This window comes from Triturus cristatus, chromosome 8 (assembly GCF_964204655.1).
Source record: "Triturus cristatus chromosome 8, aTriCri1.1, whole genome shotgun sequence".
Lineage (NCBI taxonomy): Eukaryota > Metazoa > Chordata > Amphibia > Caudata > Salamandridae > Triturus > Triturus cristatus.
In genome coordinates, this window is record NC_140591.1 from 1117830602 (window position 1) to 1117854974 (window position 24373).

The window sequence follows — 24373 nt, forward strand, 5'->3', positions numbered from 1 at the left end:
TTGTGTTGTGGTGTTGTTCAGACTTCTGCACTGTCACCAAGTCTGTTTATCATCCATATTGAAACTCTAGGGCACCTCATACAGTCGCATGGTTTCTATTTTCACCTTTTTGGTGGGACACTTACCAACCCTCTTTCGATAACTTATTAAGATCGGTGTTTAATAGGTAGTCATTGGCTGAGGTCGAATTCCGTTAGTATCCCTTCAGTAATGATGGTTGGTACTAGTGTGAGACTCTGGGGCTCAAATTGTGGCCAGAAAAGAGAGAGAGCCATAGGACTGTAAAATCAGGCTAGAATTTCAGTATAAAGACTTAGGCAATCTGCATCTGATATGTTGGATCTATGCACTCTCCTTAACTTGTTTATTTCGTCGTCTAAAGCTGTTAGCGGTATCTTTCTGTGTCCCCCTTTAGAAGGCAGCATTCTGTAGTTACTGCTGCTATTGCCTTGAGGATGAATTACAGTAATGGATTTCATCTTGGCCTGGAAAAAAAGCTTGAAGTGGCACAGAACTCTGCTACTCAAACTGGTAGGTGCACATAAATTTCCACTAGCAAATCATAATCTGTTGGCATTAAAATTAATTAATATATGTATTCACAAAACAAAGATTAAAGATAAGTTATAGTTAGGAAACCTTTATTTAATGTTGGTATACAAACCCAACTTAAACTACACAAACATTAAAAATTTGAAAGTTATAGTTCTCTTAAATTATATATGTTCCAAAACAACTCCATTTTACTGGGGGCCACCAACTCTGCAGGGCGGGCTTTGTAACAGGAACGGAGAATCCTGGTAATGCAACACCACAAAGAAAGCAAAGCCCAACTCCGACTTGATTGACAAAGCTGACTTTATTCGTCGCATGCAGGCAGCCTCACAACACTCATTAGTTCCTGACCGGTTTCGGCGTCCTCGCCTTTTTCACAGGTGAGTGTCTTTATGTAACTCCCAAGTGGTCACATGACCCGTGGCAACTACTACGGGCCCCAGAATGCACTAAAATGTTCATCACATTGTCCCAAAAATTCGGTGTCTTAATAAGGTGCATAACTTTAAAAATAAAACGCATAGTGCACTTCGCTGCCTTGCATGCAAAATAGGTGCTTGAAAATGCGAAGTCCCAGAGAGAGAAAACTCCCTCTACTCCCTTTCTCCTTTACGTTACCAAATAGCTTTGGTCAATCCTGTGGCTGGTACGCAGTGAGAGCGAGTCATGCCCCCTCATTTCAATGTTCCAAAACAACTCCATTTTACTGGGGGCCCCCAACTCTGCAGGGCAGGCTTTGTAACAGGAACAGAGAATCCTGGTAATGCAACACCACAACGAAAGCAAAGCCCAACTCCGACTTGATTGACAAGCTGACTTTATTCGTCGCATGCAGGCAGCCTCACAACACTCATTAGTTCCTGACAGGTTTCGGCGTCCTCGCCTTTTTCACAGGTGAGTGTCTTTATGTAACTCCCAAGTGGTCACATGACCCGTGGCAACTACTACGGGCCCCAGAATGCACCAAAATGCTCATCACATTGTCCCCAAAATTCGGTGTCTTAATAAGGTGCATAACTTTAAAAATAAAACGCATAGTACACTTCGCTGCCTTGCATGCAAAATAGGTGCTTGAAAATGCGAAGTCCCAGAGAAAGAAAACTCCCTCTTCTCCCTTTCTCCTTTACGTTACCAAATAGCCTTGGTCAATCCTGTGGCTGGTACGCAGTGAGAGCGAGTCATGCCCCCTCATTTCAATGTTCCGAAACAACTCCATTTTACTGGGGGCCCCCAACTTTGCAGGGCGGGCTTTGTAACAGGAACGGAGAATCCTGGTAATGCAACACCACAAAGAAAGCAAAGCCCAACTCCGACTTGATTGACAAGCTGACTTTATTCGCCGCATGCAGGCAGCCTCACAACACTCATTAGTTCCTGACCGGTTTCGGCGTCCTCGCCTTTTTCACAGGTGAGTGTCTTTATGTAACTCCCAAGTGGTCACATGACCCGTGGCAACTACTACGGGCCCCAGAATGCACCAAAATGTTCATCACATTGTCCCAAAAATTCGGTGTCTTAATAAGGTGCATAACTTAATAAAACGCATAGTGCACTTCGCTGCCTTGCATGCAAAATAGGTGCTTGAAAATGCGAAGTCCCAGAGAGAGAAAACACCCTCTTCTCCCTTACGTTACCAAATAGCCTTGGTCAATCCTGTATGTGTGTGTGTGTGTGTGTATATATATATATATATCTATATCTATATCTATCTCCCCACACACAATTTGTGTTTATTGTAACTTGACACCTACTCATGAGGCCCGTCACCTCTTGGATCCAACGTAAAGGACTTGCCCAAACATCCTACCATATCGTTACACTGGTCAGACCATTTAGCAGTACAATTTGCTATTAGGATCCTAGCTATTCATTCGATAGGGCTGACTAAAACTAACAACTAAGGGGCCGATTACAATGAGTGTCAGACCGCCACCAACAGCCTGTCGGTGGCAGTCTCACCGCCATCGTTTGCATGTTTTCTGCCCGCCATATTAGAATATAATTGCGGGCGGAAGGATGGCGGTCGGAAAGCTCTACCGCCACGCATCAGACAGGCTTTTTGAGCCCCCCAGTGCAGTGGAGGCCCTCGTATTCCCTACAATGGCCAGGCACCGCCGTAGCGATTACTATGTCCCTTTCCACCTGCCTGTTCATGGCGGTTGACCTGCCAGGAACAGGTAGGCGGAAAGGGACTTTGGGGGCCTGTAATGGGCCCCCCTTCTACCCTGGCCCTAAGCTGTGGGCACTGGGGGCACCTATGGTACCCCCCTACAGATCTCTGCACCATGTGGCAGGCACCGCATCCCTTTTTTGCATTGCAGCAGGGGTTGCAGCCTGCAGCTCCCACCGCAATGCAAAATATAGGCATTGCGACCACTGTGGTAGCAGTCACATCCTAATGCCTACTGCGGGACCACCAACAGCCTGTCGGGTGGTCCTGTCAGCGACAAGGTGTCCACCCGCTATCATAAAAAGGCCCTAAGTTAGGAATGTGTAAAAACTGGATGTTTCGGCCTTGAATTTGCAACTGCTGAGCACCAAACCTGCTCTAAAACAAACAGTCGACTTTGATCAGGGGTTGATAGTTGGATCTCGAATTCCCTGGAGGCAATTCTACCGGTCACATCTATTCACTCAGTAGGAACCCACCCCCCAGCTCCCTGGTTCAATTAAATGCTTTGGCTAGAGAAAAAACGATGCAAGGGCCTGGAAAGACTCTGAAGGTAGTCTTATTATGAGGAGTCTAAAGCTTAATATAGAATAGCGATGAAAAAAACCTACCATGGACTCTGTAAAACAGCACGAGCACTATTTTATTCTGACAAAATCAATAATGCTCAAAACTGTCCTAATACTCTCCTCAATGTGGTTAAAGAACTCTCCAAACCTTGCAAAACATCCCCAGCACCCTTGCTTTCTCAGACTCAGTGCGAGGAGCCGGTCCAGTTTTTTCATCAAATAGGAGACAGATATCCATCTTCATTTGTCCACGAACATAAGGGTGGAGTGTAATCTGCAGACTGAGCGGTCTTCAGCCGCACTTCGAATTGTTCTCAAAAAGAGCATAACGACAGCATGAATATGTCTTGTCTAATCTCTAAAATGAAGCTGTGGCGTCCTCTGGATAACTTCCTTTTCCGCTATCTTAACATTAATCAAGGCAGCGCCATAAAAGACCTGTACGCCCAATTCCCAGCTGCACCTCCAACACTTAACGCCTTACAGGTAGTCCTAACTAGCACTTCACAAAGGAAACTTAATGAACATTTGTACACTATATCACAGCGAGAAAATCAGAGAACAACACAGCCAGCTTTAGTGAAATGGAATGCTATGCTGGACAGACCTCTTAGCTCCGAGGAGTGGAGCTTTTGCTGTACACTGACAGGCATGCCCACAGCGAACTGAAATCTATATATCATTCACTTTAAACATCTGCGGCAAATGTACTATAACCCCATTAGGTTGTTCCGATATGGGCTGCGGGAAGATGCCATCTGCGCACATTGTGGAGCAGAGGATGCTGATTTCCTACACATGTGAAAAGCTGCAAAAACAAGGAAATATGATTCCTCCTATTTGGACATTGGTTTCACCTGCATTGTTGTTAGTGGAGAAAATAGACCACTGTGTGTGGTTGTGGTTCCTGCCTTTGCAAATGCTACGAAGGACTGCTTTACTGGATAGTATAGCTCGTTACAAAACGCTCTGCATACAAAATAACTACCCTTTTCTCCTCCTATGTAGATTTATCCACATGCTGACTGCCATTCTTCAGTCCTTCCTTTGAAACGGGGTGCCACCTCGAGTCTCAATGGCTAAGTGCGATAAATTCACTTAAGATGGCGGCCTCGCCATAATAGTCCGTAATACCTACTATAAAGCTGCTTATCAAATCAGCATGAATGACTTATACTCTGCATAAGTGGGTCCAGCCATGGACCCCACGGTGATGGATGCGGAGGTCCTCAAATCGTCAAATTGGATGGTTTGGTAGGATAACGGGTCAAACTCCTATAAAGATTGACACTACTTTGTCCGATGCTGCAGCACTAGTGTGTTTTAGGGGGTGGGATTGATCGAGAATCTTGATCCTGGCCATTGTGGGGACTCGCCTGTACCCGTAGGCCCTTCTCAATAATCCTGAAAGAATTTTGCCTCTTACACTCACATCTTTGTAGAAACCTCTAACCCCAACATGCTATTACCCCATACCTGACAACATTAGAAGACTTTCCCACATGTAGCCCCCTTAAAGCCAAACTGACCACATCCAAGGTCTCCTATAGGGGAAACCTTAGTTATCAACTCCCCAGATACTTTGCTGAAGCTCAGAGAGGCTTGGGAACGTGCCACTGGTCAACAGGATGATGAAAAGTGGACATTTACGCTCATGATACCCAGAGAGGCATCTACCTCAATTAGATATCGACATATCCAGTTTTAATACCTCCACCGAATATACTTAACCCAGACAGACTCTGGAGTCTTCGCAGTAGTCTGGGACCAGAGTGTCTCAGATGCCAGACAGCTGTTAGGAATTTCCTCCACATTATTTGGTCCTGCCCTGTGCTCAGGCCTTTTTTGGAGGGAATAGCTCAAATATTCCAACTGGTGGTTAAATGCCCATAGAGCCGAGACCTATGCTAAAATTATTGAACATATTTGATGCCGAGGGCTCTACTCGGGCAGAGAAAACCCTTCAGAAATTCCGAGACTGGGACTCACAATGGAAAAGCAAGACATTGGTCAGAATTGCAGGAAACATCTCCCTACTTAGATCAGTGGAGACTAGCCATAAATAGATGTTGCATGATGTAACTCCCCATTTGTGAGTCCAGAGATTGCCCCCTTAAATACTGAGGGATTTGGGGGAGCTGGGAAGAATATCAAGAACACATGAGACACTTCTGACTTGTACAGTGAAAACACTGCATTTTGGGATGATACCAGTATGAAATTAGATCCATGTTTAGTTAATCTACTTAAAAATGGTACAGATAGGAAAATCAAATGATCTCTGCATATTTACGATGTATGTACTGTGAATCCTTGTATTTTCTGATTCCCCCAGTTCAAAGATATCACTTAGTATAATGTTTGAAAAATTGAAAATCTAAAAGATGTATTAGCAATAAATGCAGATAATACACACAGTAACAGAAAATTAGAAGGTGGCGACCGAATTTCCATCAACTCATAGGCTGTTTTGTACATATCCAATAACTAACAGAGCTAAACAGGCTCTGTATGAAACTGGGAGGGAGACTGCTTCCTTCTCTCACCTTTTTCAGCCTGGCGTCTTCAACAAATATTCACCCCATGCTGCACTAAAGATTGAAACTTGGCAGTCATGTCTGATGCTGCTCCGGTTTGCTAGTGAGCGTTCTTTTTGTTCAGAGTGTTTTAACAGCAGGATTTATTTATTAGTGCCAATGTGCTTTTTGGAGTGCACGCTTAATAATTACTCATTTGCCCCAAATACAATTCTGAAGCAAAGTGCCTTCTACTTCCTGTGAATTTTGCCATAAATTCCTCTCGATTGGCAAATGAGTGCAATTCCCCGAGCCTGCAATTTCTGTGTTCAACTATTCTAGTGTGTTGGAGACTCATAACAAAAGGTTTTAAAATAAGCTAAAAACTGTCAAGGATTAAAACACGATGCTTGCTTGCCTGTGACCAGTAGAAAGTTTAGGGGACATGGTCTATGCTTACCATCTTTGTCCACCACATGCACTAAGGAATGCAAGGGAATCAAAATGTGGGATTCACTTGATAGTCTTTCAAAAAACATAATTGTTTTCAGAGACAGACACTCATTTGCATCTTGATACGTCACAACATACACATATTGGCAGAAACCAAATGAGGGGAATAAGTGAGGGCTTTTGTTCACTACCCAAAGCAATCCCATATGAGAGAGAAATAGATTTTTACTGGCCGATCCAAACAATTACTATTCATGCAGGTATGCATCTGCTTAATGAATATTTTTTTTTATTCTAAATGAAATGAGCCTTTAAGTTAATTAATCTCATGCAACTCCAGAGTGCTTGGACAGAACAAGCATGGTGGGTAACATAATGGAATTTACGTTGATTTAATAAATGTAATAGGGCTTTAATAGAGGCTAAAGGCAACAATAGCAATGCATTCGGTAGAGCAGGTAGTAGAGGTCGAAGGCTTGTTCTGAAAGAATTACTGTTTATTCTTGTATAGCAAGTTGCTAGCAGTCTGTAGTTTGGTAGTTCTGTAAATAAGGTGTTACAAGATTAATTTAAAAGGTACTCGTGCCTTAACATTTACCCAACTTACTGGTACTCCATATAACCTGTGCCTGTCATGTTTCTCTTTCAAAGTCTAGATATAGGTACTTGGAGCACGAGCAGTTCAACCACTGATTATAGTATGCCAGAATGAATCCGACCCAGTGACAAACTGCTATAGTTCTAGCCCACAGAATGGACAGAGGAGGGAACCTCCCGTTCTGCGCCGTGCTTAGGTGGATATCAAGCTAGCAGGAACACTGTGGCAGAAGATCAGTTACTTCTTAGCAGGTGTTCTGAGCTGCTTCTCTGGGCAAACATATGCAAGCATTCAGGATATTGTGTTTTAGGTGTGTGTGTTCTATAGGGCTCCTAATTAGTGGTTCAAAAGAGGGATGACTGGCTAGCTTCTTCATGTATAAGACGGTAATTTGGGGAAGAGAGCAGTCTCCACTTAGGTGCCAGAAAGGCCCAAAAACGATTGCTGTTCCAAGTCTCACTCTCAAGCAAAATATTAATGCCATATTTACCTAAACTATCGTTTGGAATCAAAATGTGTTTGTGTTGACATTGCCTTTGTTGATCTAATTTTCTTTTTCCTTGGCAAGACGCAACTTTGCCACACAAATGTGTAGGCCACAGTTCTTTCTCTAGGCTACATCTTGAAAGCATGTGACAAACACTTATTCCGACAAGACCAATTTAAACAGCATGTTTGCGAATGTTTGCTTTGCTGCTCATCGTGACAGTTAAACTAGTTATGTTAGAAATTAAAGACAAGATTAAACAGTGCAGTAGTATGCAGGAAAGAAATATCTTATGAGTTATTTTCAAATGGAACCCATGTATTAGCTGCACAGTGTACCTGTGTTTGAGATTCTGCTTTACTGGGTGTCACAACTTGCTCCCTGAGTTCTCATGTCCACCACCAGGGGGCTGAACTGTGGGACTCTCCGGTGTTTTAATAAGCTTCCAGACCTACCCTTCAGGTACATACTGCCTTCCAGCCATTTGGACACTATTTGGGAATTGAAATCCATTCCCAATCCATGCTGGGTTTTGTGGAAGCCACCGCTAATGCCGGAAACTCCATTACCTAGAATTCCCTGCTCACTGCTTCGTTTCCACCCCTGCAGGCCAAAGATGGGTGGAGGAATTCAGCTCACCTGTGGTTGGCTGCTGCTAGCCTGCTCACACCTGATGCATGTGATTATTGTGAACTCTTAAGCCCCAGCTCCCTTCAGTCCAGAGTTGGTCATTGTAGCGGTGTACCGGCGAGACCGACCCTTGTTTCCAGTGTTTCCTGAGCTCTTGATATCCTTGTTTCCAGAGCTTTCGTTATTCCTTGTTCCTGAACTGAAGCTGTTTCCCTTATACCTGAACTAGCACTGCCTGCAGTGCTACCGTGACTTCTGAGCCATAGCATTACTTGTTCCTGACCTGCTGCTGGTTTCCTTGTTCCTGAATTAGCAGCACTGCCTGCAGTGCTCGCTTGACTCCTGAGCCTTAGTATTCCTTGTTCCTGAGCTGCAGCAGTTTCTCTTGTTCCTGAATTAGCACTACCTTGACTCCTAAGCTCAATTCTAGTTCCTACTCCTGAGCCTTAGCAATCCTTGTTCCTGATCTGCAGTAGTTTCCCTTGTTCCTGAACTAGCACTGCCTGCAGTGCTACCTTGGCTTTTGAGCTTTGGCTAAATTCTTGTCTTGCTCCAGCACAACCTTCAGTGCTACTTTGTTTTCTTGAGTCCTGATCCCACACTATTCTAGTATACCCTTGTAGCCACCCCTTCTGTATATCCTTTTCCTGTCCCTGCTTTTCTTCCCATTTCCTTGGTTCCAGTTCCTAGTTTACTGTCTTGCTATTCCTGCTGTCTTGCTTCTATTACCTTGTATGTTTGTTACTTGTTTTCTGCCAAGTGTGCCCTGTGAATTCCTTCTTTTCCTGTTAAGCACTCCTCCATGCTAGCTCCTTGTTTATTGTGCCTGTATTTAGTTCTACCCCATTGCTGTTACAGCCTTGCAGGTTCCTGTTTGATCGCCAGGATCCGGGGGCCCAGCTGATAACCTAAGTGGTGTTTCTTGTTCACTGTGAGTATTGTCTTTGAGTTGCATTTATAACATCACCATTGGTATCGGCTCCACAGACCCTGCCTTTGCATGCATATTCTATATGTGAGTATTTGCAGTCAGTATCTGTAAACAGCAATTGTGGGTGAGGAACTTACTGAGCTTTAGTTTTACCATGTGGAGCGCCCGAGTGCTTTACCCCACATTCCTTTTTTTGTTAATGGTGTTTTATATACAAGTGTATTTCACATCCGTCCTCGGTGTAGTGATTCTGAATGCTGAACCGCCTCATGAGTGCCTGTTCTTTTTGAGTCTTAGCCATCTTGTTCCTTTGTGCAGGCTTCCCCTTGGGGTCCCTTTACTTCTGACTTCCTGTGTGATCCTGGGCAGTGCTGTACTCCTTTTCCTGCTTCATTTTCTACCCAGTCACCAGTCTTTGCCCAAATTCCTGGCTGTGTCCCAGACAGTCCCTGACACTGGGTTATGTGTGTGGTATTACCATCACCTGCTAAGTGTATTCTGTGAAGTGTTCAGAATATTAAAATCCGTAAGGGCAGCTCACATCTCCAAATCTCACAACATATTACAATTAGCTCCACTTTTACTGCTCACATCACTACCTTCTTCATTCTAATACCTAAGTACAAAATACAGCTGTACACTTGCAGACACCCAGGGAAACTCGACAGCAATCATCTCCCTTGATCACTCACACATCACAATCCCATGGAGATTAACATCTGCTTCAATATCTCCAAGAAACCAACATATTTACCGACTGCCAACTTGGCAATCCTACACTTGAACACTAAGCCATATAACCCAATGGATCAAGGTGACACAAAAATCTGGCATCTTCAGCTCAGGTACCCTCATACCAATTAGTCAAGCCTGTCCCCTTCCCTGCCACTTTTTCAGAAAATTCACTCAGGAATTCCTTTCACAGTAATAAAACCAAAAGAGACAGCTTAATAACCACAAAATTCAGAGACAACCACTAAACCAAGATATAGATATTAGTGCTCTACCCAACTGCCTTGACAACCCCAGTCCCATTCTGTTCAATACTGAATCTCTTTCAAACCCACTCATGTCCTTCACCGTCAAACCCAATCAACCCACTTATACAACTTGCTTTAAAAAGCATTTGATAATATGGCAGATGCAAGAAGCTTTTCCCCTCCCACAAGAACTATCCCCCCTGATGACTTCATGCAATCTCTTGCCCACTCAAAAGAACCAACCACATGCATGAGTGCAGGTGGGGGTACCACATATCTCAGTCAAAACTACAGTGCTTGGAACAAGACAAAACCTCCCTCCCAGACTGTATGCAACAAGAAAAACGCTTCATCACCAAAACATGTGATCTACACCAAAATGTCGACTCAAGCTACATATCTAATTATCCTCAACAGCATTATGGCCAAGACACACACACGCAAAACCCCAAAAATCTTTGCTTCACATTGAATTTCAAGAACTATAAACCTGCCTTAAGTCAATATCAAGCCTTGTTCCATGTTGAAATTCAAAAAAAAAAAAAGCAATTTTGCTACGTACCATATGAGCATTTCTGCACTTTATTCACTTCATACCTACATATGAAAATGGAACCACCAATGTTCAGAAACACAGTGGCAAAGTAACTGATAAAAATCAAAACCGCTCTTGACCTGCTCAGCTACTGGAACTTTAAACCCATCTCCAAAATGCCATATTGTGAGAAACCTATGAACTTCACACATATAACCTGCATCCAAAAACGCAGACACACAAACAGCCAAACCCAGGTAAGTTCATTTCCAAACATTTAGGAGCACAGAATATACATTAATATCAAAATGGGAAAACATTGAGCTAATAAGAAACAAGAACAAAAGGAATCCCGAGTCAACAACATAACTCAACAGTCTTCACCATTCCGCAGTACACTGTTCTAGACCTACAACCCAACATGCAACCTCCCAAAGAACTTGCCCTTATCTCCTCCTCTTTTCAGTGTTTACATCACTCTGCTAGTGTCTTTTGTACTTTTATGCAGCAAGCACGTGAGCATCACACTACCTTGGCCAAGCAGCGTGGGGTCCATGATGGCTATAAACAGTATCATGAATCAAAGAGAGATGACCTGTCATGTTGATCACACATGTAACCAAAATATTCTTCTTCTGTCCGTGCACATTGTGCTGAGCATTTCCTTAACTAACATGTCCACACCAACAGGATAGGATTTAACTAGTCCTACCAGAGTCAACCAGCAATATCCCAGATTGGGCTAAGGACACTTTCACTTTCTTTAAATTAAAAAAAAGCTAATAGGTGGGGATTATCTTGCTATATTCACTACAGACCTATGGAACAGCCGTACTCACATGAGAAAATACAACCTTCAAGCACGCCCTTAACACATATATTCGGAGTCCTAGAGATTAAACATATCCTGTCATCTAGTCTACTACAGTCTTTCAGCTACACAACACTTAACTATTTGGCGATTACCAACTCACTAAAGGTCGAAAACTTTAAAATCAGGCTGCATCCCCAATACCTACTAAAACTCTAGTTCATGACAGGAGGTGCAAACCTGAAGAGACTCGCCAACTTGCTGCTACAATATCAGGTTGCCACCTCAGAAAGGAAACATTGTATGAGAAAAATTGCTAAATAACTACACAAGACAGCAGGCAAAGTAACCCATTCATGGGATTCAACAGCACAAATCCTAGTATCACTCATAAGCAATGCATATTCTGATACGCACAGACAGGCAGGTTGCTTTACCCAGCTCCCTCTCCCCCATGTAGACATCTACGGGAATAACCCATAAAAAGACAGAAAAAAGTACTGATTGCACCAACAAGAACATAAAGAACAAATCAATCATTTGTGACAACCATGAGTATTATGAATATGGCTCTAGAGAAGAAACATCAAAGTAGCAACAGAGGAACGTACAAGTACAGGTATTGGTATTGTCTAAGGTTAGAAAAAGACTCCCCATAAATTGAGTTAAAAGAGGACGTCATGTCGCCAGAATACCAATCTGCTTTTAAAATTCATAGTCTCTAGTTATAGTTTAGACTAACCTAACCAAAGCGTTTAGCTCCCACAATTCAGTGAGTTAATTTAGAACAGTAAGGGAGTAGATATGATGTTTGCCCGTGACATGGAGCCATCGGGGAATTTTAGGATTGGAATATCTGGGACAAACCGCCACGACACAATCAAAAGCGCTGAGAAGATTGGCAAGCTGTATATGCTGCGCTACGAAAAAAGGTCAATATCACCACAATTCTCGCATACCTCTTCCCACTATCTCCATAACCTCGCGGCTACTCAAACGAAGGTGACGATCTCCCAGTACCAATTTCGTCTCCGCTTCCCCAAAAGCGAGATCTGATGAGAGTGAAAGCAACTGGTCGGTATGGCTGAGGTCTGTAGGGGTCAGTCAGTTCGCGAGAAATGGGGATACTGTCCTCACAAAACACGGAGATAAATATCTCTGCTAACAAGACACACCCAAGACAACATTAATGCAAGACAAAAATACGTCAACCACACCTAAGAATGTCTTCTTAGTCACCGAGGGGGTGACATTAGACATGCACAAGCCCCCACCCAAGCTCTTGGAACAAACAGCTGACCGTAAAACTCTGCCCTGTTGATTTCTACATCAGGTGGGTGGGATTAGAAACTTCCAGCGGTCGATCGTATATTCATTGAATGTGTACATATACTGGGGAAGGGAGTTGTTCACCCTGTCCTCTCTCTTTTTAAGGATCTACTTTATCTTTAAGACGTGGGCAGGAATCTGCAATGAGTGCAGAGGAGAGAAGGCTGTGGCAGCACAACCTGCCAAATTCCTAAAAAGGAAAAGGTACGAGGTTCAGTTCTGAAAATACCAACCACCCTCGCCACCCTCCTCCCACAGTGACCTTCCCAGCTAGGAGGATTACAGGGGTCCCAGCCCAGGACTCTGCTGTAACACAGACCCTATGACAGCCACCCTCCCCCACTGCCATGCGCCCAGAGGCGAGGCGGCTACAGTCCACCCCTTAACACGGTTGTCTATGTCCAGTGACAGCACCCGGAGATAGTAGGGGATTTATACACCTACCATTCTATCACCCGCGATTCCCCAACTTGGCTGCGCTTGCGCTACCACTGCGCACGCGCAAAAAACACCGGCCTCCAGGAAGAGAGTCTACTGTAGTGGCGCTGCTGCCGCTGTCCGGCTTCAGCGTACATGGGTTACCACGCCTCCCAAACACAAGGTGACGAGAGAAGCAAGGCATCGTTGAACTTGTGGTCTGTATCGTAATCAGTACTCTGAAACTTTGCAGCCATTTTGAAATTGCAAACATTCTTAGGTAATTGTGTATTCCCCGCTAAAAGGGGAGTTTTGTGTTTAAGACTAATGAAAATGTCGAATCTTTCTTAAATGTATAATTACTTTTGAGAAATTATATGACAAATGAAAATCAATAATAGTCTTGTACATTGTGAGTACGAGCTTTACAGAATGTGTTCGAAATCTAACCTACTTATAGATTTTACTTCACAAACGAGATTGTAAATCTCTCGAGTTTCAACATGAATTAAGTAAACTGCGGGCTTCAGCCGTTTCTTCGACAGAACAATCGACAGCACAGTTTTACCTTTTTTTAACAGCCACCTCTTCAAGTTCTACTCTCCATAATGACTTCTTTGTAAAATGTTTTGTCAACTAGCAAAGCTGTGCCTGACCAAGACATGGCCACCGTTACTAACTTGGCCCCGCCCAAGTTTAATCCGACCTATCATTCCTATTGGTTTGAGCAGGCCGTACGTCAGGTCACAGCCAATGAGACGTTAACAAGGTTGTCGCTGTGTTACGTGTAGGGCAGCTCATCGGTATGCGTCCCGCCCATTCGTATGTCAGATATTGAAATGTGGCACCAACTTGTGAAAGGACTGGGAAGAACCGTTTGGGAACTACAAACCCCCAAAAGGCTGCGCGTGCTTGAATGGGAAACGAAAGCGGAAGCGTGTCCGTGTATGACAGACACGCAATAGTGCTAGCACATCCATATAACTGATGGAAGGCATCCTAGTGCGCACGGGGATGAGGGTGACGGCGCACCGGGCAGCAGTTGCAAGAAAGAGCAGCCAAGCTCCAGCCCAGTCCAGGTGAAAGATGTGTGAGGTTGTGTATGTGAGCATGAGCACCCAGGAGGACATCGAAAACATTTTATAGTAAAGGGGTACGGCCAAGATCACGCCCCCCCCCCCTATGCCTTTCTACCCGCATCACCATTCTGTTTACCGGCGATGAGGTTCATGCAGTTCCAGTACTAAGAAGGTGGTGTGAGTGCAACTCTAAGCTGTTGTAAATAGCAGTAAGCAGGTACATGGCAATGGGAAGCCAATTTTAAGACTGTTTGGACTGTCTTTATTTAGAAATGAGTGAGATGCATTGCGTTGATTCAAATTAATATTTCATGAAGCCCGTAAACGAAAAACTAAAAGTAGAAATCAAGCTAACATACCCCGCTGATACGATGTAATTATCACAGGTCAGCTGTATCGTCCCAAATACATTGTACATTTTTTAAAAGAAGTTGAACAATCATAGCATAATCATGTATGAATTTGGAATAGTATTCGCTCATTCCTAGAAACGATTTTACGGTATCCTCATCCTTGGGAGAAGTAACATCTTGTAAGGCTTATACCGATGAAAACTTATGGTGTATACAAGTGTCAGATATATGATGACCTAAATAATCTTACTCAATCTTGAGTAAGTTACATTTCTCAGGCTTAAATGCAATGCCTACATCTCTGAAAACTCCAACATTTTTTTGTAAAATGTTATGTTTTCTACTGTTTTTGAAAATACTAAACGTTGTCTTGATAAGTTTTGGTACCTGGTATATCGGACAAAATGGTGTCCATCAACTTCTGAAACACGCTTACTGCAGATGCTAGACCAAATTGCAACCTTGGAAATTTGTAGGCTACAAAAGGAGTGACAAAGATCATGAGGTCTTGCAAATCTGCAGCAAGGAGAATCTGATAAGTGGAGCGAAGATATAATGAACAGAAAAATTTAGCCCCACTGATGTTTGATGGTAAATCATTAATTTTGGGCAAAGGGGAGCAGCCAATCTCTAGGTTTTTATTGAGTGTGCGTAAGTCTGCGCACATTTTTATGTCCTTATTCTTCTTGCAAACTAAAACAATGGGATCAACCCACTCTGAAGAATCAGTCTGTATAATCACCTGTTCTTCAACCAGTTTCTCAAGTAATATCTTAACATATATTATTCACAAAGGCACAGACTTGTGTAAAATGCTCTAGTAAATTAACTTCAAAGGCATCCTATTTTGAAAGAAAGGGCTTCATTGATATGTATATGTTCATTTTTTCTTTGTCCTTGTAAATTAGTTTTGTACATATTGTAAATGTTTTCTGTATATATATCTAAAAGATTGATCTTTATATACTGGTACTAAAGTATTAAATAGATATACTGAGACATACTTTACCTAAATGGTCAAAATATATTTATTTCTTGGTTGGATTTGCCTTTGAAGATCACAAAAAATACTAAAAACAAAGTTTTATTTTGAGGAAATATACAACTCAAGGGAGGAGATAATTTATCTATCTTGTCACCAAAATAGAGGTTACATTATTAGTCCCCAGACGTGGTTCCTGTGCTCTCCATGTCTTTGGAGTCAAGCTATCCTGGCAGATGAGGGGTGAAACCCTGGAACTGGTCCTAGGATGCTTGTTTCCAATCCAGGTAGGACCTGGCCTTGCAGTTCGGCTGGACTGTTCCCATTAGGCGCAGGGTCAAAACTGATTTGCATATGGCTGGGTTCAAACTAAAATGGCATGGTGAACAAAAAAACGATGGATTTAGGCCCAGATCTCTGTACTGTGGTGAATGTATGACATTGTTCCGCATTCGGTCTATCAATTCCTCTTTTTGCATTTGGCAATTCTGAAGACAGGGTGCTTGGTTCTAAGTGAGAAGGTGCCCCTGCATGAGCAGTAAACCCCTGCAGCCTACGGAGTCCATTCTCCCAGGTTTTCAGTGAAGCAGCCATATAGTATATTAGAGGGGCACCGCGTAGTTATGCGATGACCATCTAGAAAACGGCTGCAACTAATCCTATCATGTTTGGTATCAAACATGTTGGAATCATACCCCTACACCGTAAACAATGTGGGAGGTATGATTCCAAGCACTGGAAGAGCCCTCTGTTTGGCTCTCAGAGTTCCAAGTGACAGCACAAACTTGTTGCTGATGACCTGAGACACATTTCTGCCTGCCTGCTGCTGAGCCAAGCTAGAGCAGAGGAAGGTGGGACACTGAGCATCCTGTCACAGGGAGGTGTGACCACCTCCCAGACAGGATTTAGTGTATTGGGACCGGGGGGTGTGCTTGCCAGCACCAGAAAGTCTGAATGAAGGGCATACTTGGTGTCCCAGTGCATAGTCCAGTTCAAACCAGTTCTGGGAGCCGTTGGGTCCCGCTCTGGCTCGAAAATGGACAAAGGACATGGGAGTAACCTCCCCCCTGCCCAGACCCTCCCCTGGGTGGGTCGCCTGCATCTTCCCAACCCTTTTCCTAGGGTACTCAAGGGCTTACCTGGCTGTAGGTCCCTAGATTCATCATGAGATAAGATTCAGATCAGACACTAAATTTACCGTCTGGGCACTCTGGACTTCGTTTGGGCCTATCTTTGTCTCCCTTCCAGTCTGCTGCATCGTCTGTGCCTGTGCATCATACAGGAACCTTGGACCTTTTTTCACAAAATGTGGTGGCTCACAAGGATTTTGTAAAAAAGGTATCTGAACAAATTGTTGTATACCAGCCATTTAAAAAAAAAAAAAAAAAAGTAAAATGTACATTTTCTTAAAGAGTAAAATCACTGTTAAATCGAAGAAATTCGAAAGTGAAATCTCACAGCTGCTGGTAACTGGATGGCCGCCATGTCATGTTGACTCAGTACGTCGGAGGCCAAAGGTCCAGTTGAAAGAGTCACGAGTAATGCGCATGTGAAGAAAGCGCGGGTAGAGGTGCGCATACACCGCGTTCTGTAGAAGCCCTCTAACGCTCAAATGAAGAGTGCGGAAAATTAAGAAATATTTCTCCTAATATAAATTAACTCACTGCCAGATCCACAGTCCCACGGCACAACAGAAGTTATAGATGGGAGGGCGTGAGGTCAAAGCAGCGGACCTGTGAGCATGAGAGGGCTTCAGGCTTGACGAGAAGAGCCGGATGACTTCAATATGTCAAAGTTGACAGTGGGCTCCTGCAAGTTTGTCGCTTGTCTCCAAATATGTTATGATGTAAATATCACCAGTAAGCATTTTATTCTTGTCCAGAGGCAGGAGCCCACTTCCTGCAGGTCTGATCTCCAGGGAATTCAAGCACATTTTGGTGCACAGTTGTGGATACCATGGAGAAGGAATGTGGGTCAAGAGCTGAAGTCAAATCATAACATGGATTAAAGTAAACATTACACAAGACACAGCTTGTCATTAACAGAATGTGAGTGTGAGGTTCACATCCTGAACATTGACAAAGGACTAATTATGCTATACACTAACACTACACCTGCCCTAACTAGAGCCCCTATTGAAACATCTTGAACTTTGCTTTCGGTCAAAGGCCGCATAGTTAATCAGCCTTAGCACTGTATATGCTCAACCACTTCAGGGATGCTACTAACTTCTCTGGAAGACATAGTTCCTACAAGGGCCTTTGTTAATAGGACAGTAACCCAAGCATCATTAGGTGAGTTGGGGGCATCTTCAACAGATAACTGAATGCTCAAGTGATGAAGCAGTAAGTGGATAATGTGTCTGTGGATATCTATCTCAAAATGCCTGTGCAGTCCCTTGCAGAATGGCACCGTTTCTAAAGTGCATTTGAGTAATATTATTAGATTATTTTAGTTTATCACAAAATGTTACCATGCTGATATCTTTTGGGAAAAAATGCTTCACAAAAGTTTCAATAAGGCTTTTAGGCTTATTCAAAATTGATTTGTTGCTTTGTATATTCAAACTATTATTATTTCATGCACTCTTATTTTTGGCATATTAAATTGTTCAGCAATCTCCACGTGTTTCTGACAGTCCACGCACTTCATCAGGGGAGTTTAATAATTTCTGTAGCAATTGCACTTGCCAATAAACAATAGCATTGTTAATTGGAATTAAAAAGTGACAGTCAACCGAATGCTACTCATACACTTGTGGATATTAGAAGTAAAGTGGCCACAATCCCAATGTAAGTAATAGCATAAGGCCTATAGCAGATGGCCACAAGTTGCCAATGTCAGTCTATGAAGAAGCATACCCCAAGATATCTAAAACTTCTTAAATGTGCCTACGCAAGCATCCTTATAAACTTAACTCAAGTGATAATATCTGTTACCTGCTGGCAGAAGCCAATTGCATGCGACAAATAACAATAAACCCCTATCCTATTTGAGGTAATTAATGTAAGTAAAACGTGCTCAGTACACCGTTAAAAGGCACACGTATCATTATCTTACACAGATGCTGAGAGCTGCATAAAGTTACTTGTATTCATAGAAACCATACTGCAAGCACAAGCAAAAATTACTACATTAAGGTACGTTTAATAGAAACTATCCAATGCAGCAGAATGCTCCCCATAACTGACGTTTTGATATCCGTCATGGATATCGGATGACAACCATACATTCATTGGTGCAAATTGGATCACTGGGAGGTTGCTTGCACCAAAAACGCCAACAGGGGTTCAACTTGAAAACACCAGACAAACCAGTAAGACTCTAGAGCATGGGTACTCACAAACTTTCTCTCTGGGGCCAAATTTACAGTGTGGTTTGTGGCCGAGGGCCGCACCGGTGGGGGTGGGGTTCGTGGTGGAGGCATGGATAGAGCAAAAAAAAAAACTGTGACCATGAGGTTGAACACAGGCTCCTGCAGCAGACGCATTAGTCCACTGAGCCACCAGACCCGGCATACATCTATCTGTCCCTCTCTCTGTCTCTGTCTCTGCCTCTGCCTGTCTCTATCTCTATTTGCCTCTATCTGTCTCTGTCCAAACAGGAAGCTTCGCAAAAGGCCCTTTAAATGTCATCTGTAAAAGCGCTCACAGCTAACTTTTAAAGGGCCTTTTGGGAGGCTTTCCAACGGTGCTGTGAGGTCACAGAGGCCGGCAGTAAACACAGAAGATGGCCGCAGGAGCATACGTAGTGAATACCTATTTAATACGTATTCACTACCTATGCTCCTGCGGTCATCTTCTGTGTTTACTGCCGGCCTCACTAGAAATGTAGAAACGGCAAGGCAAGGTCCGTGGGCCGCCGATGAAGGCCTGCCGGGCCGCTGGCGGCCCACTGGCCGTACTATGCGTACCACCGCTCTAGAAGCAAAGGTTAGGTAAGACAACAATCTGTGTAAGACTTTTATCAGGGGTCAGATGTTGCTTCGCTAACATTAATCATGTCAAATATGCAACCGTTTCTTGTTTCCTGCGGTTCTATTCCTCCAACAGGTTACAGATATTATCACTTGGGTTCTGTTTGATTGACAAGATATTTATGTATGCAAATTTAAGACTTTTAGATACCTTGGTGTATTCTTTTTCATAGATTGCTGTTATAGATAACCGGTAACCCTCTGCTATGGGACTTGGTGATAATTTACGTTGGGATTCTGACCACATTACGTCTAATTTCCACATGAATGTGAGTAGCATTTGTGTGATGATTAATTAGTTATAAACTCAAACTTCTAGTTCTTTTGTTCATTGGGTCTTACTATTGCTACAAACATTTGTTAACTCCAGTGATGGAGCTCATAGACTGGGCGAAATACCTTGTTTGGTGAACAACTTAATATCACAAAAGAAGATTGTATGATGATATACATTTTAAAATATATATATATGTATCAATTTTGAACAAACAAGTCCACCTCAAAGAACTTTTAGAGAAACTTTTGTACATTTTTCCCAAAAGATATTAAACAACATTGTTAGAAATGGGGTCGCTAGTTGGCAGTGGTTTGCACCCTGTCCAAGTAGAGACCCTCACTCTAGTAAGTGTACGGGGATTACTCAGCTCAGATAACCCCTGCTCACCTCCTTGGTAGACTTATATCAAAGGCAATGTGTAAAGCATTTATACATACACAAAGTCACAAAGTGAAATCACTTCAAAATGAGTCTACACCAGGTTACACAAGTAGCCAATATTTACATGAATAAAACAAGACCAAAACAACAAAAATCCAACATACACAAGTAAAGATATCGCTTTTCAAAGGTTAAATCAGTTCCGTCCATAAAACTCTATGGCTGTCTTACTTTTAGCACAAAGGACCTTGGATATGTCTAAATCAAAAGACGGTGCAAGGCGCAGGAGAGTTGAGGCGCCGAAAAAGCTAAGTGATGCATCGGTTCCTTACTCCCAGGGGAGCTGATGCTTTGGTTCCTTACTGCCAGTGAAGGTGATGTGTCGGTTCCTTACTGCTGCCCTGGACAGGTGATGCGTCTGTTCCTTACTGTCGGGGGAGGTGATGTGTCTGTTCCTTAGTGTCAGGGGAGATGATGTGCAGATTCTGGACACGCGGCCTCGGTTCCTTACTGCTGGACAGCATTGATGAAGAAATCGGCGCCCAGGGATGATGCGTAGAAAATCCAGATGTGCTACGCCGATTCCACAGTGATGAAGCAGGTGCTGCGTCGGAGTTGGAGCGGTGCGTAAGAGAATTCAGTGATGTAGTGCACAAAACGCATGCTGCGGCGGTTCTTCTGATGCGCTGCAATGGAAAGTTAGAGCATGCGGGGAAAGCCATGCTTGATGTGCCGATCGAGAACCACGCTCTGGTGCTGGCAGCCGCAATGCATCGAAGTTTGTAGTGATGCGTCGGTAAAAACAGACGCTGGGAGCCAATGCATTGATTTTCTCCTCTAGTTCACCAGATTCTACTTCCAAGGACCCAGGGACTGGATTTGACACCCCTTGGCTAGTCAGGACTCTCAAAAGAAGAGCACAGGCACTGGTAGGTGAACTCTTTGATGGCCCCAAGGCTTCTTAACAGGAGGCAAGCACACACATGCCCTTGGAGGCAAGATAGGGAAAGCAACGTTCAGTCCATTCACTCCCAGGACCAAAGCAGCAGACCAGCACAACAAAGAAACAGACAGAGTGGTAGTCCCTCCTACAGCATCCAGATCTTCTTCCTGGCAGAATGTCCCCAGTCTAGAAATGTTCTGATCTGAGAGTGTCAGAGGTCCAATACTTATACCCCTTGCTGCCTTTAAAGTAGGCAAACTTCAAAAGAAAGTCTTTTTAGTGTACAAGACACTGCCTTTCCCTGGCCTGGCTCCAGACACACTATAGGAAGGTGTCTGTGACAACTCCTCCCACAACTTTAGCTCAGGAAGGCCCATCAGCCTGGTGATGGCCCATCGGGATATGCAAGGCACTTATAAGCTCCCTTTGCGTGACTGTTTAGAGAGAATGCACAAGAGCCCAACTGTCAGCCAACCCAGATGTGGTCCAGCAAGTATGATAAAAGTGTAATAAATAAAAATAATGTAATAATATCTCTCCTATGAACTAAAGAAACTGCGGCATTCAGCTAGGCATTGAGAATAGATATCCACTGACACATTTGGTTCATTGAGTGCCACGTGTCAGAACACTTCATGTGTGCACCCAGATGTTAATATAGAAGTAATACATATAATAATTGGAAAAAATATAAAAATCATAATGTAGAGAGAGTGCTACCAGTGAATAGAGTCTTTTGAAGAAGTAAGTAGACCATGTGTTACATAGATAGAAGAGAGATTGCTATTGGCTCATCAATGTGAATTGTTAATAAAATGGGCTTGAAGGTAAATGATTGATTTAAGAAAAAAAGGAAGAAAAGGCTCAAATTAGATCAGAAGATTTTATGAGAAATTATTTACTTTTCTGTGCGTTGTTGTAGAGTAAATGTGATCTGTTTTGAATTTGAACATTACTTTGTGATGGATTTTAGCATGTTATTTGTATGCACCTTTTAGTCCTTTTTGAACATGATTTTAAACTTTATTGGTCTTTCTTGTCAAATTCTTCAGGTGCAATTGTTCAGTAAAAACAAACCTCTTTTTGGACTTGTATATTGGTATGTGGCTCGATTTGTTAGTCAGTGTGCTGATAATCTGCTATCTTATTTGTGTTTGCATCTGTATCGTTTAGTGTGTTAAACCTTCTTTGGATGAACTCACTATTCCAGTGTGCAGGTGTGAGAAAGCTTGCCTATGATCAATTTTCTATCCATTTGAACTACTTTGTGTTAGTATGAAATAGAACTGTAATTTATAACTCCCCCATTAGCTGTTTTATTAATCCTATGATATTTGTCAGCTTGAAAATTAGCTTGACCAGTGTTTTTCACTTTATCACAACACATTTTCTCTGTATTTTTTGTAGACTATAGATGCACATTATTTTAGTTCTGTGTAGAAGTAACCAACACCATGGACTTTAACTGTGAATAGCCTAATACTTCTCTTTGCATCTAATTGTTTTGATTTTAAAGTTCCTATGCCTTCCTCATATTTGGAGTGTACATGTTAAGTAATGTTGTAACACAAGATTCACATGTTTCCTGTGCAGCTTGCATTAACATAGGTATTGGGTTTTAAAATAAGTGATAGTAGGCTTATGATGCAGCATTTGTGATAGTGCACCTACTTCGGCTGGAACTGATGCTAGTCACTGCTGCTGGAACTGAGGCACCCTAATTTATTCTAGTCCCTGCCAAAATAACTTTCCTGATGGTATTTTTCAGTTTCTCAAATAGTTTTTTTTAACAATGTCTTGCACTTTTCAGGGGCAGCAGAAAGTCTCCCAAATCCCTCTTTTCTTGACATCTGTGAACACTCCAAGTAACTGTCTTCTCTGTTTTCTGGTGACCTCACCAGCATATGGAGAGATATTTCATGTCTTATTACATACAAATAAAGTTAGATTAGGTCACACTAACTGATGACTCCAGCTCTTCAGCATTCTCATGTGGCATTTGCCTGCAGACTTCTGAGATTATTCATAGGTCTATACTTATTTTGGTTATTCATCAAAACCATAACTAGCTCTGAACGGTTTATGGTTTCTTGTCATTATTGCCACACCTTACCATTAAAACTTTTCTGGGATGCCTGCTATCACACACACGTGTAATTATGACCCTCCCTACCTGCCTACAAAGGTTATTGTTGTTTTTTTAGTTATGGACTAGAAATCACCTTAGCTGTTTTGATAGCATCGTATGATAAAAAGTTTATACATAAAAATGCATACATGCACATACTTCTGAAGACTTTGGGGCTACTCTCTCCATCAATTTTTCTGTTAAGCTATCATTCACTTTTTGATCTCACCTGTAGGTGGGCAAGCTAGTAAATTCATAAGGAGAGCCGAGCCAAAGTTAAGCCATCAACATTTTTGTTATGGTAATCATGATTCAAAAGTTATTAAAACCTAGGATCAAGAATCTACAAAATTCAAAAAGTGTATTTCTTTGTAATTTTGAAGCATTTCACTTTAGTACATTAGATTATTTCACTGTATTGGGTGTCATTTATTGGAAGCGATAGTTTCTAAACAAGAACTTGAAATCATTCTGGGGCACCATTGTGCGGCACCTAAGATGGCTTGGAATCCGTGAGGCTCTTGACACCGGAGCCATAATAAAACAAAATAGCCCTGCTCCATCAGGGCTCAGCACTGCCAGCCATGGGACGATGAAGATGTGAAATGACCCCGATTGCACAATCGGCATCTTAAACCCAGCAGTAGGAGCCATTGACAAAAGGCATGTAAAGCAGAGGTTGGTGCAGGAGCAGACCTGACCACAGCGCTATTGGGGGTTGTGTGTTTGCTGACACTCAGCAGTGACAGTAGTGTGATCAGACGAGACTCGCTAACCCGCAACCCGCTGTGAATGGCAGAGGAGTTCACCCAATAGGAGAAGTTGCCACAGCTTGGCCAAAAGACAAATATAGGACAATCGACTGGGTGAGTGACGAGGGAGGTGGATGCTGCCTGTGACCTGTGCGTGTGGCAGAATTTGAGAAACTGTTGACATAGAGGTGAAAAGTAAGAGCTCTGAATAGATTGTGGCTTGGCGGTTACAACATAGCCTAATTGGGAAAAACTGATATGCGCAACGGGAGACACGTGCAGTGTGAGAACACAGCCGCGGGTTCCCTATTGATTTCAATGGAGCAAGTCGCGGTTGGATTTTTAAAGTTTTAGGGTACTTCTAGAGAGTCTACAAGCGAGCCACTTACAAGGTAAGTAGTTCGAGGGCCAACACCCACAGGAGCACCGGAGTGCACGAGTTACCTCACCCAGGGAAGCCGGGTGCATAGGTGTCTTTTGGTGTCGGGTCGCGTCGTCGTTTTCAATGGAAGCCGAAGATG

General features: G+C 42.9%; 2 protein-coding genes across 20 annotated transcripts in view; one reads left to right on the plus strand and one right to left on the minus strand.

The window, feature by feature from the left end:
* The window catches only part of DCUN1D2 (defective in cullin neddylation 1 domain containing 2), a 205591-nt gene extending 191932 nt beyond the window's left edge, over positions 1-13659 (minus strand). For 2 of the 17 annotated variants that reach the window (XM_085622707.1, XM_085622718.1), the window contains exon 1: positions 13009-13147. Coding sequence is in view for 2 of the 17 variants with exons in the window: in XM_085622706.1 (XP_085478832.1) it covers positions 13009-13011 (3 nt within the window). In the remaining 15 variants the exon portion in view is untranslated. Of the gene's footprint in view, positions 1-12194; positions 12362-12535; positions 12680-13008; positions 13162-13549 lie in introns of those variants that run through there. The other 15 variants (XM_085622709.1, XM_085622717.1, XM_085622716.1 and 12 more) reach the window with 14 other exon arrangements.
* Positions 13083-24373, plus strand: part of SLC9D1 (solute carrier family 9 member D1) — a 444459-nt gene continuing 433168 nt past the window's right edge. The window contains exon 1 of one of the 3 annotated variants that reach the window (XM_085622704.1): positions 13083-13199. The gene's annotated coding sequence lies outside the window, so the exon portion shown is untranslated. Of the gene's footprint in view, positions 13200-13241; positions 13262-13790; positions 14061-24373 lie in introns of those variants that run through there. The other 2 variants (XM_085622705.1, XM_085622703.1) reach the window with 2 other exon arrangements.